A 16240-nucleotide genomic window follows, 5' to 3' on the forward strand; every position below is an offset into this window, starting at 1 on the left:
GTGAGACCGCACTACGTGTGGGATGGTGCGCCGTGAGCGCTCACTGGCGGGATCAGGTTCTGCGCGTGGTGGATGTGGGTGAGGATGCGGACTGGTTTCTTCTTCGTGACAGCGCAAAAAACGGTTTCAAGGCTATTTTTCCGAACTATGCACTTTTTACAGTTATTAAAGATATTGCACTTAAGGCGCTACGGCGTGTGCGTGATGGTCATGTCGATTGTGGCGTCGAGGATGCCGTGGAGTGCTACGAGGTGGTTACACACGTATTGTTTCCACTTCTTGAGGGGAAGGCGCCTTCATTGCCTGGATTGGAGGCCATGATTGAACAAAATACTTCGAGTGACGGTGAAGATGGCAGTGGCAGTGAGCGGCAGTCACAGCAAAAGGAAGATGAAGAGGAAGCGTGAGGAAATGTGTGTCGGCACTGATGTTAGAGAAGACAGGAAATGCGTGTGGTGACGCCGATGTTGCGCGTGGGGTGCGACTGTGCTTTGACTGTGGATCGTTTCTCCCACGAGAGGGTTCGAAGTGTGCCTTTGTAAGCAACATGTTTGTATGGCCATTGCAGTGTCTGGCTGCTCTTTTGGAGCTAATATCTGTGGCGCGCTACTCGGTGGATGGAATGAAGAAATTTGCTGCTGCCTTCCTCCCGTCCAACTGGGGCGATCAGGAGTCGTTGTTGGAGTTTCTCCTGCGACGCGAGCCTACGAATATCCCTCTTGCATCTCTCGTTGGTTTTCCACGCCTTGTGCGGGATGTTTTTGTTTCTGCTCAATGGTTGCGGAATGACAAGTACTTTCGGGCTGTGGTGGAGTGCCGTCGGCAGGGCTGCGCTTTGCCGCCCGGAGGAGTGGCGAACAACTACCTCCAGTGGCGAGCCCTGTTAACAATCCTTAGTCGGCTGGAGTACGGCGAGGAGGTGTTTGCACTCACAGTTCATGAGATGCCACCGGATGCTGCAAATGAAGGGAAGATGTGGAGCGTCGCGGAACTCGAATGCACACCCAAGACGTGGGCTGAAGGACTCGCGCTTATGATGACCACAGCCGCAGTTTCTGAGGAAAACCGAACATGAGCCTAACAAAAACAAAGAAAACATTTCTATGCGTCGATAGGAAACCAAAAAATAAAGAAATAAATAAAAAAAAAACATATTTATTTTCGTTCTTTATTTCTTTTTGGTTGCTTTTTCCTTTTAGTTTTTTTCTCTCCCCCCTCCCCCCCCCCCCCCTTTGGAAAAAATAAATTGTACTTTCATTTATTTGTCCGTTTTATTTATTAGATTCTTTTGTTTAAACCAAAAAAAAAAAAATCCTTTTTTCTTGTTGTTGGTGGTGGGGAGGCGTCTTTATACAATTTTACATCTTCAGGTACTCACATGTTGTCGCTGTCTCGTCTTGAAGAGGTGGCCGGAAAGGCAGAGAAGCTGCGATGTCTTTTGCGCAGTGCATTTTTTGACGACGCCCCGAGGATTGAAGCGGCCATCTTTGAGCAGCTTTTACAGCTGTTGGAGCACTGGTTCCCCGCCACATCTTCTTCTAATACAACTCCCGCACCTCAATTGGATGGTGATAATGATAATGATGCACGCCTTCTCATTGAACAATACTATCTTCAGGAGGTGTTTGCGGCCTTGCTGTTTCTTTCGGATGAGTCTTTTTTTCTGAACCGTGCGGTGTCTGTCGTACTTCTTCCGCGTCTTGAGAAATGTAATGTTCTCAAATCTGAGTTTTACGTGGATCTGCATGTGCGGCGGTTTTGCACGGAGCTGCTGCTTTATTTTTGTTTTTCTCAGGTATGTCAGACACCTCGTATCGTCCAGGCGCTTTATCCTCTTCTTCTTCACGGCAATCATGCGTTGGTAAATGGTGCATCGCAGAACCAAGTCGGGGAGGGTCTTTTTGATACACCTCGATTTCTTCAAAAGAAGACCCTTGTCTCCAGCCTGCTCAACGGTGTCATGCTGACGCTTCATGATGGCGTCGTGGGGGTGTTTCGTGTGCTGCTACTTGATGACCGCGTGGAGGACGGCATGACGGTGGATGCTGCTCGACACATCGCATCCCTTTTTTCTACTCCACTTCGGCGTGCGTGGCTTTTAAAAGAAGGCAGCGTTACATACACGAAATGTCTAGGATTGGATGAGCAGGCGCTTCTGCTCTCTGTACAACTGGTTGACCTCATGGCGTCTGATACCGAGACGTCCTTGACTCCAGATGAGGAACGAGTGCAAATTCGTTCATCCCACTTTTTGCAACAGCAGAAGATTAATCAAGAAAAACGTTTTTTAAAGCGTGAAACAATTCAGGAAAGACTGCATTTGGGGATTGCCACCATTTTTAACGCCACGTTGCATTTAATGCCTCGGAGCGAGGACAAATCGCTTTTTGCCCGCAGCTACAAATGCTTCTGCCTTTACAATAGGCACCTTCTCACACCAGCATTTTGCGTCCTCACCTTACGCGTGGCTGCTAAAGCTGATACAGATGAGATTTTATTTGCACTACGCCGTCTCTCAGTGCTTGCGCGGGGTTCCACGCTCGGTCCGTCACCAAGGGCATTGTTGCTCACTCTGGAACCACTTTCGCCTGGAATACTGGAGTTGCTTGCGCTTGCAGATACCCTTCCAGTGCAACACTCTGCGCTTCTTCAAAAAGTGTTAGGGGCCTTATGGGAATTATCGGCGCAGTTTGAAACACTGGCGCATATGTTTGTGCGAGGTGCATTTATGCCTGTTCGTGGGTCTTACTCGGTGGACCGAGTCCAGGCGAAGGTGATTGTGGATTTCGAGCATGCCTCTTCAAGTGTCATGCGCATACGTGGTTTGCAGCGTCTTTTATTACACGGCAGTATTCCAAAGGATGCCATATGTAAGTTACTAATGGCGATGGCAACGATGTGCCAACAGCGTGCTGCGATGGCAACTGCTGCTCACGTAGAAGAAAAGAAATGCTCAAAATCGGCTGCATTTCTGTTTGCAGAGAATGAATTGGAGATGAATTCAGATAACGATAATGAAGATATTATGTTGGCACATATGGTAGAAGAAATGTGCCTTAGTCTGACTTCGGATGAATTGTTTGGGACGTGTGTTACCCTTGATCGTATATGTGAAGTCCTGTCCACGGTAGTGACAATATCATACGCATGCTGGCATTGGGCAATGCTATTGATTCCCCGTATTCTTTCCGTTAATGTCATTCACAGTGTCTTTGCACAATATACGACAAATATAGAAAGGCAGAAGGCAGCACGCTTGTTTATTTCTCAGGCGCAGAGGCTCTTATCTTTGGTGAATGCCTTACATGATGCAGTTGTTAATACCGAAGCCACAACGACGCTGGAGAACTGTATTGCTGCAGTACAGCAATACAACTCCGATGCGGATGTGGACGATGCTACATTTGTTGAATGTCGAGGCATTGTGCGGTTGCTTGAGGAAAGCCTTGACATGAAGTCAACGGCATCGCTTGTGGTCCATCTCCTGGCACTCGCACGTATTGCAGAGCAGGCTGCTTCTTGTCTCCACCGAAAGCTTTTGACAGCTGATAAGAAGAACCTGAATGAAAATCCATTCAGCGACTCTGTGGAAGGCAGGGATGTTGTGCAAACCGCTTTGTGGCTGCTTTTTAGAGTGCTTATTGAGGTGGATGACGCGTGTGCGGCTGTGGCTGCGTGCAAAACGGTTGTGTGGTGGTCTCTTGCGCGTTTGGACTCCGTAGATTCTTCATTTGTGGCACGCCTTGTGGTGGGTCTCCTTGGCGTGGAGGAGAACAGCCCAATGGCACTGTGCTCAGTCCTTCCAGGTGTTACGAATGCCGTGACGCCGCCGCAAATCGGCCGTATGAAGGTGCGGTTACTTGATATCCTTCTGGGTCTGTGCGATTACGACGAGGAGGGACGCACACTGAGAAACATTGATGATTATTGCAAACTGGAGAGAAAGTGCACTCTTTACGATATTCTTGTCGAGTTGTGTGGGCCTCAGCACGGTCCCGTCGTGCAGGTTGCCGCCCTGCATCTCATTGGCCATTACGCGATTGCCACATATCCCCGTGTCTCACTTGCCGCAACGTGCGCTCTCTGCGTTGATGTCTTTCGACACACACCGCATGAGATGGCAAAGGCTGCATGTGCCTCGATGTTGTCAAATGTAGCAGGAACTCTTGAAGCGATGGGCATTCTGGCGGCCCTCAGCGAAGTTGATGTTGAACTTTTGCAGAGAATGGCAGAAGCCATGTGTAGTTATCGCGGTGCCGCAGGGGCTGACGATGATCACGAGGCTGTGATTCACCACCACGGGCGCTGCATTCGGAAAGTTTTGCAGCATTTGTTTTATGGATTGCGGGAGGCGTGAGATTTATCATAGTGTGTTTACTCTTAATTAGAAGCTGCAGATGAAACCGAAGGAGGAGGAAATGGATGTCAGCCGCATTTTTTTAACTTTTTTTGTTGTCGTTGTTATTTTGCTGATGGTTCTGGTGTTTGCGTTTTGCAGCCGGTTCTCACAAGAACGATACGGACACGCATAAACAAAAGGGAAATGAGAGAGAGAGAGAGGGGGCAGATGGGAAGGAATAAAAGAAAAGAAGAAAAGAGCATGAGAACGGCGGCATTCGAACATTATGGAAGACGAAATTTTTACTTTTTTGTTGTTTTTGTTTTGTCTTATTTGTTTTCTCTTTCAGTCTTTTTCACGCATACACTGCACTCTCTTTTAGCTGCGTCGGTGTGTGCGTGTTTGTGCGTGTGTTTGTTAGCTTAGGGTTTAGGGTGGGACTAAAATAGGGGCAGACCGGGGTTAGGGAAGTGCACAAAATTGCGTGCACACAAACAAACACGTATCTGCATCACAGAAGCTTCATTTGCGCCGAATCATAAGGAGGGAGCTGTTAACAAAATTGTAGTAGGAATAAGGATCCGAAGGCATTTATAGGATAGAGGGGAGTCAATGAGCGCGCAGACGTCTTCGCAGCCGCACCCACTGAAGGATCGCTGGTTCGTCACGTATTTTCCATTTGTCCGACAAAAGAAGAAGGGAAAGGACTTTGATGAGCAGCAAAAGCCAAAGGAACTGGACTGGGTGACGACAGCCGAGGAATTGTACGCCACCATCAATTCTTTCCCTTCGCTTGTGTTGCTGCCGTCAGATGACAACTTGGTCTTTGCCCGCAACAAGGTGGAGCCATACTTTGAGAACTTTCCTGAAGGCGATCGTGTCTGTGTCTTTACGCGGACAAAGGCGCAGAGTGAACAGGCTGTGGTGTTGGTGCTCGCAGCTGTCATGGGGGAACACTTGCGAAGTGTAACGGACTCTGAATGTGTCGCCGATGTTGTGCGCATTGCACATAAACCTGGGAATGTGTATCCGGAGTCATTGCGGGTAGAGGTGTGGCTGCACAAGAGTGATTTCTGTGAAAAGGTGGTGCAGTACTTTGTTGACCTATTCAAGACTTACCCCGGCATCAGAGTCGCTCGTCGTCCTATCAGCAGTGAAGTCACCGCCGATTGATTCTCGCACTGATTTTTTTGTTGTTTTTCTTGACTCCGTGTATGCGTGTGCGTTTGCGAATGTACATATATATGGCGAGCTAATTTAGTGGGAGACAGGCAGCAATAGAAGCGATACAACGAAGAGGGGAAATTGTCTAGGATCATATACAAAAAGCATGATATTTAGCTTTAAAAAAAAAAAAGGCGAAACGGAAGAATTATTAAGGCGACACGACGGTCAGGAATTGTGGTGGGTTGTAGAAAAAACAGGAGGACGTCAATTCTAGTTGCCGATGTGGTAAAGATGCGTGTCTATTATTTAAATTTATTTATTATTATTATTATTATTATTATTTTTTTTGTGTGTGTAACTTTGCCCTAGCACATGAGAGAGACCTCTGGAGCAGGTGAATTTGGCAACCAGGAAGAGGGGAGAGCCAAAGAGAAGGAAGGAAATAACCTAAAAATAGAGGGTTGCGTGGGGTTTTGCTGGAATACACCGCAAAGTCATTTGCCACCGCCCTATTTGAAGCTGTTTCTAGTATTTCTGTACGTGACCACACCACCACAATGGATGTGTCCTTCCCTCGGATTGCGGAGCGCATGACTGTCAATAAATGAAAGTGGGGACTGTGTGACACAAAAGACTGCTTGACACCATCATTCTTTTTTTTTTTGTTATTGTTGTTGTTGTCGTTTTATTTGGGTTGCTTCTCTCTTTTTGTGTGTAGATAAAACCCTAGCTCCCCCCGCTACATGTCTAGTGACGATGGGGTTATGAGGGTGGACGAGTACTTTCCCATCACGGAGCGTTCATTCAGCGTCATTATCCGCCAGTACGAGATTGAAGCGGCTGCTGCTCGTGCAGATGCCGTCACCAGAGAAGAAGAGTCCCCCGAGAATAGCAGGGAGTTAACGCTGATGGCACAGTACTTGGAGGATCTTGCCAATGATGCGAGGCGACTGCATCGCAAACTGCAGGCGAGTGGTGGCGGTCCGGTGGCGACAACAAATTGGTCCGCAGAAGATGTAAGCACCCTGCGTTTATTGGGGTTTGATGTGAGCCGCATCAATGTGGCTGCAGCGGAAGAGCAGCGTCCTCAAGTACCCAACCTGGACAAGTTGCTTGCCATGGAAAGGGAAATACAGAAGCTCCAGACAAGGGTAGATGATTTGACAGCAGCGAATGCAGAATTACGTGAAAAAGTAGCTGAGCAAAACTGCACGGGACTCCAGTTTCAAGTGGAAGAGAACGACATGTCCGATGAATTAGAAGCTCTTACAGAGGGTCTTAAATCTCTGAAGGCTGCCTACTTGAGTAAGCATGGGGATTGTTTTGCTGCACAGGATATGCAGAAAAGATCTACCTTGGCTTTTAATGACATTTATCTTGGAGGCCATAAATCACACAAGACGGCGGTGGAGTTTCAGCAGTACCCATCCAGCGGTCTTGCAGAAGCCTTTCGCATTTTACGCGGTGTGGTTGCCTGCCACCGTGTGCGTTACCACGTTACGGGGGATTCGTCTGGCAAGGTTGATGCGATTGATATGGCAGTTGTTCGGCTGCTCAATGATCTTGAATTTCCGTTTCCCGTGACAATCCGACGGCTGGGCGCCAGGGGAGACTATTTTATTGACCGCCGCGTTGAGATCAAACTTGTCGGGGAACAGTTAGTTGTAAGGCCATGGCCGGCTACAGGCGTCCATCAAGGGTTCTCTGCCGACAGGAAATGCCCACCACGCTATGAACACCTGGCAAAGTATCTTATTCACCTCTACTCTCCAGCCCTGGATTTGTACAGGGCCGCAAAAGGCGGAAGAAGAGACGGGGCAGGGGTAAATTCTACTGAGGGACGTCCGAACAACGACATCGCCGCTCTCAAACGCCAGCAACGGGAGCTTCAACGTGCCCTGGAGGATCGTCATGAGCAGTTGCATGAATATCAGAAGCAACTTGTGGCGGGTCTTTCACCACTAGCGAATGAGTGCACGTTGAGGGACGATGCAACAGGCCTTTCTGTTGAGCTGCGAGTTGAAGAACGAAATCGAAAAGTTGATGAGAGCATCTCCGACTCGGAATCTTATCCGTCTGCGGGGACGAGCGACCGGGTTGCTCATATACTTCGTTTAATGGAGACGAATGGACGGATTTCTGATCCTTCGCGTCTTTCCGAGTCAGGCCTGCAACATCTTAAATATGTGGCGTTGCAGCGGCAGACACATGCGTTGCAGTAGGCCACGGGTGTCATCTCCTCTTCTCTATTTTTCTTTTTTTTTTGCGGACTGTATCATCGTGAGAGTTTTGCGTGTGTGTTGTTTTTGTAGCTGCATCATCATTTGGGAATTGTTGAGGCTTTTCTCTCTCTTTCTTTATCACCTCCGATGGCAGTCTCTTTATATATATATATATATATTCTTGTATCAAGTTTTTTGTGCAGATTCATTTGTTGCATGAATGTACCTTTTTTTTTTTTTTCTCTTGTTGTTGGTTTATATACTCTTTATTTATTTATTATCTTTTATTCTTTACAACAGTCAAGGGATTAGATAGTTTATTTCATGTCTCTTCCAAACGCCATTGTGACATGGCAGTGCCCAAACCGGCCGTTTTCCGTGGTGGAGGTTCTTCAAAGTTGCCCGAATCTTCTTGATTACCTTTGCGAGACATCTTGCACAGAAGCGATGCGGCGACCGCCAAGTCCACACCGGAAGCTGTTTATTCTTTTTCCGGGCAATCCGGGCTTAGTGCATTTCTACGAACGTTTTGTGGAACTCATGACTTTACGACGTTTAGACGTTCTTGTGATGGGCTTTGCCGGTCACAGTTTTGTCGACCAAAATAACGGTAGGGTATTTGATTTACAGGATCAGGTAGAAACGGCGGAGCATTTTTTGCGAGCCGTTCTTACTCCATATACGCAGAAATGGTATGGAAAACACATTTACATTGGTGGCCACAGTATTGGAGCCTTTGTTGCAATGCAGATGTTAACGCGTTTTCCATGCATAAAACGTTGTTTTTCCCTTTGTGGTTTACTTTCAAATGCGCAGAATTCCCCGAATGGAAAACGTCTTTTTTTTCTCTTTAGTCATGCGGTGATATACGGTTTATTTACGTACTGTGTGATGTTGCTGTTACTTATGCCTAAGGCGGTGGTTTCAATGTTTTTGCGTTGGTACGCGCCTTCTGTAAGTCCGCCTCTTCGGAGACTAATGACGCGACACTTGAACCCAAATATTCTCTGGAATTGTTTTTTTATGGCCAGGCAGGAGTTACGTCAGGTACGTGAAATTGACAGACCACTTATGAAGGCCGTGGAGGATCGCATGGTGTTCTTCTACGTCACAAGCGACAGGTGGGCACCGCCGCAGCATGCGCAGGAGGTGAAGGTTGCCTGTGAGGGTCACGCCGGCTTTGTGATGGAGACGGATCCCAATGTTCCTCACTCGTGGTGTCTTGACCACAATGAACTTGTAGTTGAGCGAGGAGTGATGCCTTTTCTGTGAGGGCGAGTGACACATGTGTGCAGTGAGACGAGACTTGAGGATTTATTCCATTTATTTCGTTTTATTTATTCCTGGGGTGGGGAGCAGGAACCCACCACTTCCCTTTTCTTCCTGAGAGGAAGCAAAGGTCATAGTGTGGCGCCGTCGTTACATGTGCGTTATGTCTACGTGTGTGCATCCTACAATGAGAAGTAGAGGAAAAGAAAGAAAAGTGACGCGGATTACACGGCAGTCCGTTCATATATATATATATATATTAATTTATCGTTCAAAAAAGATGGATACAAATAAGAGAGGATACGTTGAACTCTAAGCGAGGAAGAGGAGGAAACGACAAGCAAAAGAAATTCTTTGAGTATTTTTTTTTAATTTATTCTGTCATTGACGCATATGGTTTTTTTTTCTTTTTTTGTTTGTAAATTATACAGATACATACATAATATATACATATATACAACATATATGTAGCATATACATGTATATGTGTGTGCGTGCATATCTTTTCTGTTTTGATCTTTTATTTTGTGTACTTTTACTGTTTCTGCAGTTGGCGGCCAGTTGGATTGCTTCTTCCTAATGAATCAAGATAACGCCAACTTTTTGCACGTAGTTGGGGAACCAACCTTTGAGGCACTTGCCCGCTACATTGAGCGGAACAACGTGACGAAGATTCTTGTCATGGCTGGAGCTGGCATAAGCGTCGCGGCGGGAATTCCTGATTTCCGCAGCCCTCACACGGGCATATACGCAAGGCTGGGGAAGTACAATCTAAACTCACCGACCGATGCTTTTTCAATTACGCTCTTGCGAGAGCGTCCAGATGTCTTTTACAGTATTGTGCGTGAGATGGACCTTTGGCCCGGTCATTTCTGGCCGACACTTGTGCATCATTTTATCAAACTATTAGCCGATGAGGGACGACTGTTGCGTTGTTGTACTCAGAACATCGATGGCTTGGAACGGGCTTCGGGTCTTCCAATGTCGTTTCTCGTGGAGGCACACGGGTCTTTTTCAACCGCCTCGTGCATTGAGTGTCGTTCCCCATACGACATTGAATTAGCGAGCCGCGAGTCCAGGGAGGGGAAGGTGCCGCATTGTGATAGGTGTGGGGGTGTTGTGAAACCGGACGTTGTATTTTTTGGGGAAAGCCTCCCAGATGCATTTTTTAATGTTTTTGCAGAAATAACGGAGGTGGAGCTGCTTCTTATCATGGGAACGTCACTTCAAGTCCATCCTTTTGCGGAGCTTGCGGTTAGGGTGCGGCCAGATGTACCGCGAGTGCTGTTTAATTTAGAGCGTGTCGGTGGTGCCATGTTTCGCTTCCCCACGGATGAGCCGACTCTGAATTCATTCAGCAGAAACCACACCGGCAACAGTCACAGTAGCAGCAACAGCAGTAGTAGTAGTAGCAGCAGCAGTAGCGACGGTTACAGTCAGTTCGCAAATCATGCTGCCGACGCAGGGGGGATTTGTCGCGATATATTTTTTCCAGGGGACTGCCAGCTCTCAGTGCGGCGGCTGGCGGAGGCGATGGGGCTTGGCGAGCGGTTGGCATTGGCCGTGCGTGAGGGTGAGAAGAAGCGAGAGAGTTATGGTGCCTGTGAGAGCGGCAACACGCATCACACACACATGTACACACTGACAGACCGAAAATAAGAGGAAAAGCGGCTGAAATAAAGATTTGAAAAGAATTAATCCTTCAACCATTTAATGATTTTACGAGTAACGATGCATAATGAAAAAGAAAGGGATAAAAAGGGTGAAGTTGAGTTGAATGGGCAGAGCTCAAGGTTTTGATTATTAATCATATTGTTAATACTGACCTTTTTTTTCCCCCTGTTGCTACTGTTGTCATGAATGATGTGAATTTTATTTCATTTCTTTTTTTTTTTTTTCTTGTAATAATATTTTCTTCCTATAAAGGAAAAAAAAATTGATTGCTGCTTGGCTCGGGTTTGCTTCGATATCTCGTATGCTCTTGGGGGCCTCACAACGAGATCTGGCGCAGGAATATACCGTGTGAAACAAGATAACTTGCAACCACAGCCAAGGGAGGCAAATAAGGAAACAAAAAAGAAAAAAAGAAAGGGGGCACCGGTGGAAAGTGAGAGGAGAGGCAAGATAAATATGAAGAGCATCAGGGTGCCCATGCGTTCGAGGCAGAGTTCACATCGGAAAAATATAATACGTTTTGTGTTTTTTTTTACGGCGTTGTTTGTTTACTTTTGGACATCCCGGAACGATCGGAGCGGCAGTGCGTTGCCTTATGACAGGGAGACTGATGTGGAGACCATCGGCGTTGTGGGGGACACTTTGTTTCCCAAGAGTGCCGTGTACGAGGAGGACAGTGCGTATTGGGGCTTTACAGGCGGCATCGATAGTCTTCTCGAGGGCGTCGTTTTGCAGAAACACTGGGGGCCTGTTATGAGGCTAAGTCACGAGGGGTCACTGGACGAGTGGAAAGTCACGAATATAAGCTGTGCACGACTCACATCTTTAGGAGTCAAACCACATGATATGAAAAATCGCTACATGAGACACCGGGCAGTGAAGGATTTCACAGGGTGTGATATGCTCTCAGTGCCTTTTAACCCCCGTCAAGACCAACGCTGCATTAATTTCCTCACAAACGCTTCCAACTGGAAGGAATTGGTGCCAATTGCACAGACCAAGGATCAGCGAACCATCAAGTTTAGTATTGTTTTTAATCCCATTTGGGTTGCAGATGGGGGTTTTATCGAACAACCATTGGAAACAATCATTAAAGTACCACAACGACCTTTTCCTTTGGAAGCAGTGGGAGAGGTGGCGACATTTCATGCAGATCGCCTTTTGCTGACGTATCGTGTGCCGCCCACTGGCTGGGCATGTTTGCCAATTTCAATGATAGAGGACTCCGTGGCAAAATATAAAGATGTTGTGGAGACCAATGAGGAATTCTTTCGGATGTCAGGAGTAAATAACTATAACGAGTGGGTGAAGAAGGATCTATTTGATTATGTCCGTGAGAAACGTTATCTGGAACGTTCTGTAAATGGTGATGAATGTATTGGTGTATCTATTCAACTTAAAATTGCTGACGTGGGACATTTTTTGAGTAGCGTGATGCGCATTCCCTATGAGCCTCATAATGACTCGTGGCATGCCTTCTTTGACCTAAACAACATTGCTGGAGAACGCGTGATTGATTTTATTCGGAAGCGGAACTACGCTGGCGTTCTTCACTTGGCTACTCTAAGTATGTTTGACTACTTTGTCGGGAACATGGACCGTTCCCCAAACAAGAATAACTTTGTGGTGGGCGGGACACATATCGGTTCAAATGAAAATGATATTTTTATGCTTCACCCGAATCATCCTACTTTTGTGTACCTTGACCATGGCATGACATTTTACTACCGGCGCCCACGTAGAAATCCGCTTACTAAATCCTATGGGGCTTTCAAGAGGAATAAACCGGGCACGTTTTGTCTCTTTCATGGCCCATTGCTGCGACGGATTCGCGAATTGGTACAGTTTACTGGCGGCCCAATGAATGAAACGGTCTTTGCGTGGAGGATGCAACGACGTCTGCCAAGTCACGTCTACAGCACCATTGGACCTGAAGGTCTACTTCGGTCTTCAACACGCGGTAAAGAAATATTGGCCATGGCCGATCGTTGCTTGGAGAATGAGCATATACGACCCTACGTACTTTTTCCGTGACGGGACACACTACAACAGCAAACGTTTATTTGGATATGAAAGACGTATTTTTAAAATTTTTTTTGCGTGAGGAGTTGCCTTTTTTTTTTTTTCTTGCCGTGCTGTCACTGGAGAAGTACCGACTATTATTTATTTATTTTGCTTTTGGTATTTTGTGGTGGTGATTGTTCGGATTTGTCGTTTGTTTTCCTGCTGGATTTTTTCTCTTTTTTTTTTTTTTTTTTTTTTTGACGGGTGGTGAGTCTTCTTTAGATGCGTCTTCTACGAAAAGGGGTTCGCCTCGATGGTGGGGTGGAAGTGAAAGTAACGGTCGGCACAAGTGAGGACTTGTGGCACCTGTACAACTTTGTGCTTTGCGGTGATCGTGTCCGCGCAAGAACGCGACGTAAAGTGGCGAAGGAGACGTCAATAGGCACAAAGGCGGCAGAGGTGCGCTTTATTACGCTGGAAGTCGAGGTGCAGCAGGTGGAGTTCTCCCCTGAGGAGCTCCGTATACATGGCATTAACATTTCAGAGAATGAGCATGTGAAGCTGGGCGCACACCACACGTTGTCGGTTATTACGTTTCCACCACAAGACATCACTATCATCAAGAAGGAATGGGATGATATTGCGGAAGAACGCCTGAAGGAGGCTTGTGATAATGAGGCCAAGGCAGATACCGCTGCCGTGATTATGGATAATGGAACGGCGAATTTGCTGCTGGTTACACCCTCGTTTATGCACCCCAAGGCGAGGGTGGAGGTGAACATAGCAAAAAAACACAAAAATGATGGTACGGCGAGAGACAAGAGCATTCAGCGTTTTTTTAAGCAAGTGTTAGACGCAGTTTGCACGCATGTCGACTTTGAAAAGGTAAAAATACTTCTTATATGTTCACCTGGTCATATTCGGGAGGAGTTTTTTAAGTACATGGAGTCTACGACCGTAAATGCGGAGGCGGGACCCCTACGAGTCATGTATAAGAATTTGTCCAAGGTGGTGCTTCTCAAGATTACAGATTGTACAAATGATGCGCTTCGAAAGGCCTTTGCTGACCCCGCCATCGCCAATGAAATGAGCTCTACACGTGCCAGAGAAGACATCAACGTTTGGCAAAGCTTTCACAGCACAATAAGCAGCGATCCGGATCGTTGTGTATACACTCCACAAATTGTTTACCAGGCGGCAATGTTGGGAGCTATAGGAAGACTGATGGTAAGTGACAACGTATTTCGTTCCAGCAGTCCCGTTGAACGACGGTTTTATTTATCACTTGTTCAATTTGTCAAGAAAGGTGGAGGGAAAGTTAGTGTCTTTTCCAGTAATCACATTACAGGAGAGCAACTGATACAGCTGGGTTCTGTGGCTGCCATTCTTCTTTTTCCATGCCCAGAGTTGGACGACGTAGCAGTGGTAAAGGATTTTATTTATGGTGAAGAGGCCACCGCATTCATTCGAGAAAATGCTCCTACACGTGTGACCTTTTGAACAGGTTTATGGTTTGGTGGGAGTGCACACAAGATATGGTTAGATGCTTATTGTTGTGCCTTTTTGTTGTTGTTCCTGTTTCTAACTTCTTATTTTTATTTTTAATTATATTGTTGCATTCTTGCCCAATTTTTTCTTTTTTTTCTTTTTCTTTTTTTTCCTTTGTGTGTGTGCGTTTTACTTTTCACTTTTTTCCCCCAATTGTAGAGTGACGGATGCTCCGGCCGTCGTTAGTTTGCCTCCTGGGAGCAATTTCAGCGGCTCGACTGTTTGTGCAGCGGCGGGCGTTATCTTCTTCATTTCGTGTGATGCGTGGCCTTGGCAATCCCAATGGATGCCATCAGGTGGAACGCGTTGTTGGGGGCGCCAATTGTTCCACGTGGACGTCCAAGCGCTTTCTTTTAGTTGAGACGAGTGAGACGCCGAATCCCGATTGTCTGCGTTTCTACTCGATGGAGTTGTCATTTCTGAAACCCGGTTTCTCAATGGACTTTCCGAATGCTGGGCACGCTTACAAGTCACCCCTGGCGGAGATATTGTTTAGCATCGATGGGGTAGAAGCTGTGTACATTGCTGATGAGTACATCACGGTAAGAAAAGGTCATCTTGTGGATTGGGATTCCATTCTGCCGATGATAAAAGAGAGTATAGCCGAGTTTGCGGAGAGCAAGGTGAACATTCTTTCCGAAGAAGGAGAAGAGCTTCTTTCAGGACACAATGAAGACACCGAACCCAAAGATGACGATGACGAGGTGATTCTAGCTGTCAAGGAATTGCTTGCCACACGCATACGGCCCATGCTGCAGGCTGACGGCGGGAACGTGCGCTATTTGGACATGGACGACGGCACGGTATTTGTGTTGCTGGAAGGTGCGTGTAAATCGTGCCCGTCCGCTAGCGTGACGCTTAAAAATGGCATTGAGCGCATGCTTATGCACTGGATACCGGAGGTGGTGGAGGTCCAGGAGTGCACGGAGGAGATGGCGGATGATATTTTGGCAGAGAAGGCTCTACGGAAAAAGATGAAAGACGATGGCGTCACAATTTCTGCCAAGTGAAGTGCAATTGATGGAGATGACCGGTGAATGTGGGAAGAGAGTGCGTTAAGATTTGTGACCAAAAAAGAAAAGAGAGGGAGTGGGGGAGAGGGAGAGGAGGTCCAGCTTTTAGATGGTGCATCGCGATTTCTGCTGGGGATACACCGTGCTTCCTGTTCACGAGAGGAGGAAGAGGAATGATGAGAAGAGAAAAAGCATCAGGTGCCAATGGTTGCAGGTTGGCGATCCATTTTTGCTCATATTATTTTTTTTTTTTTACAACCTTTTTTTTTTCTTTTTTGCACGCCGTTCCTTTACTATTTTTATCGTTGTTCCTATTTTTTTTTTTTTTTTCTTTTCTTTCCTTCTCAGTGTGAAGATATTCTTCTCCTTATGAGGCCGATAAAAGATGCCTTCTTCCACCGTCTTGTGGTACCATGCCGCGATCTGAACTTCAGTTGTTTGATGGTCGCTCTCTCCGCGGGAGTTATTGGAGGCGTCTTTCCTGTTCCACTGCTGACGAGCATTGCGACTCTAATCATCTGCCGTGTGTTGCGATGCCGCGCATTGGAGGCGACATTGGCGACTACTGTCAATCTCCTTCTTGCTCCCCTTGAACTGTTCCTTGTGGTGCCGTTTGCTTGTATGGCGGCTTTTGTTTTGGGAGGTGACACAAGACAATTCACCACGGCTGCAATCTACCACTCTGCGAAGCTGGGATTTTTTGATTTTTTGCAAATGTCTGCCTCGCTTCTCATGTACAGTTGCCTTTGTTGGATGGCGCTTGCCATCCCCCTCCTGTACTTCATCCGCGGTCTACAAAATCGTGGGAATGTTGCCAATTGCGAGTAATGATTGTGCCAGGATCTATATATATATTTTTTGTCTTTGAAAAAACAACAACAACAACAAGAGAATACCAGAATTTGTCCTATTTATTTGTCTTTGTAATGCTTTTTTTTTCTTTCTTGTTTGTTTTATTCTGTCCCCGCTTTCCTTCTGGTGTTTTCCGTACTTGCATACACCAG

General features: G+C 46.6%; 9 protein-coding genes and 1 pseudogene across 9 annotated transcripts, besides 17 other annotated features; all 10 read left to right on the forward strand.

Annotated features, from left to right (window-relative positions):
- Positions 1 to 1075, forward strand: Tc00.1047053507519.10 (annotated as a pseudogene; the record flags this gene model as incomplete).
- Positions 1 to 7113: a sequence feature (heterozygous, non-Esmeraldo-like haplotype).
- Positions 1122 to 1162: a sequence feature (AT_rich).
- Positions 1379 to 4357, forward strand: Tc00.1047053507519.20 (hypothetical protein, conserved; the record flags this gene model as incomplete). Its single annotated transcript, XM_810997.1, has 1 exon — positions 1379 to 4357. One exon carries the CDS (start codon positions 1379 to 1381, stop codon positions 4355 to 4357), a length of 2979 nt encoding a protein of 992 aa, XP_816090.1.
- Positions 4952 to 5512, forward strand: Tc00.1047053507519.30 (hypothetical protein, conserved; the record flags this gene model as incomplete). The annotated part of the gene is made up of 1 exon (XM_810998.1): positions 4952 to 5512. The coding sequence occupies one exon, from the start codon at positions 4952 to 4954 to the stop codon at positions 5510 to 5512; it is 561 nt and encodes a 186-aa protein (XP_816091.1).
- Positions 5823 to 5848: a microsatellite.
- Tc00.1047053507519.40 (uncharacterized protein) lies at positions 6250 to 7728 on the forward strand (the record flags this gene model as incomplete). The annotated part of the gene is made up of 1 exon (XM_810999.1): positions 6250 to 7728. The coding sequence occupies one exon, from the start codon at positions 6250 to 6252 to the stop codon at positions 7726 to 7728; it is 1479 nt and encodes a 492-aa protein (XP_816092.1).
- Positions 7114 to 7618: a sequence feature (areas merged during assembly that could not be assigned to a particular haplotype. This can correspond to areas where the two haplotypes were merged or to regions with more than two copies in the genome that were merged during assembly.).
- Positions 7619 to 7788: a sequence feature (heterozygous, Esmeraldo-like haplotype).
- Positions 7789 to 7969: a sequence feature (areas merged during assembly that could not be assigned to a particular haplotype. This can correspond to areas where the two haplotypes were merged or to regions with more than two copies in the genome that were merged during assembly.).
- Positions 7887 to 7908: a sequence feature (AT_rich).
- Positions 7970 to 8639: a sequence feature (heterozygous, non-Esmeraldo-like haplotype).
- On the forward strand, positions 8053 to 9000 carry Tc00.1047053507519.50 (hypothetical protein, conserved; the record flags this gene model as incomplete). The annotated part of the gene is made up of 1 exon (XM_811000.1): positions 8053 to 9000. The coding sequence occupies one exon, from the start codon at positions 8053 to 8055 to the stop codon at positions 8998 to 9000; it is 948 nt and encodes a 315-aa protein (XP_816093.1).
- Positions 8640 to 8971: a sequence feature (areas merged during assembly that could not be assigned to a particular haplotype. This can correspond to areas where the two haplotypes were merged or to regions with more than two copies in the genome that were merged during assembly.).
- Positions 8972 to 16240: part of a sequence feature (heterozygous, non-Esmeraldo-like haplotype) that runs on past the window's edge.
- Positions 9240 to 9265: a sequence feature (AT_rich).
- Positions 9422 to 9483: a microsatellite.
- Tc00.1047053507519.60 (silent information regulator 2, putative) lies at positions 9577 to 10656 on the forward strand (the record flags this gene model as incomplete). Its single annotated transcript, XM_811001.1, has 1 exon — positions 9577 to 10656. One exon carries the CDS (start codon positions 9577 to 9579, stop codon positions 10654 to 10656), a length of 1080 nt encoding a protein of 359 aa, XP_816094.1.
- Positions 10375 to 10421: a microsatellite.
- On the forward strand, positions 11128 to 12705 carry Tc00.1047053507519.70 (hypothetical protein, conserved; the record flags this gene model as incomplete). The annotated part of the gene is made up of 1 exon (XM_811002.1): positions 11128 to 12705. The coding sequence occupies one exon, from the start codon at positions 11128 to 11130 to the stop codon at positions 12703 to 12705; it is 1578 nt and encodes a 525-aa protein (XP_816095.1).
- Positions 12903 to 12934: a microsatellite.
- Tc00.1047053507519.80 (hypothetical protein, conserved) lies at positions 12958 to 14175 on the forward strand (the record flags this gene model as incomplete). Its single annotated transcript, XM_811003.1, has 1 exon — positions 12958 to 14175. The coding sequence occupies one exon, from the start codon at positions 12958 to 12960 to the stop codon at positions 14173 to 14175; it is 1218 nt and encodes a 405-aa protein (XP_816096.1).
- Positions 14236 to 14290: a sequence feature (T-rich).
- Positions 14307 to 14339: a sequence feature (T-rich).
- Positions 14391 to 15233, forward strand: Tc00.1047053507519.90 (hypothetical protein, conserved; the record flags this gene model as incomplete). The annotated part of the gene is made up of 1 exon (XM_811004.1): positions 14391 to 15233. The coding sequence occupies one exon, from the start codon at positions 14391 to 14393 to the stop codon at positions 15231 to 15233; it is 843 nt and encodes a 280-aa protein (XP_816097.1).
- Positions 15441 to 16064, forward strand: Tc00.1047053507519.100 (hypothetical protein, conserved; the record flags this gene model as incomplete). The annotated part of the gene is made up of 1 exon (XM_811005.1): positions 15441 to 16064. The coding sequence occupies one exon, from the start codon at positions 15441 to 15443 to the stop codon at positions 16062 to 16064; it is 624 nt and encodes a 207-aa protein (XP_816098.1).
- Positions 15553 to 15582: a microsatellite.

This window comes from Trypanosoma cruzi, genomic scaffold, assembly GCF_000209065.1.
Source record: "Trypanosoma cruzi strain CL Brener 1047053516027 genomic scaffold, whole genome shotgun sequence".
Taxonomy (NCBI): domain Eukaryota; phylum Euglenozoa; class Kinetoplastea; order Trypanosomatida; family Trypanosomatidae; genus Trypanosoma; species Trypanosoma cruzi.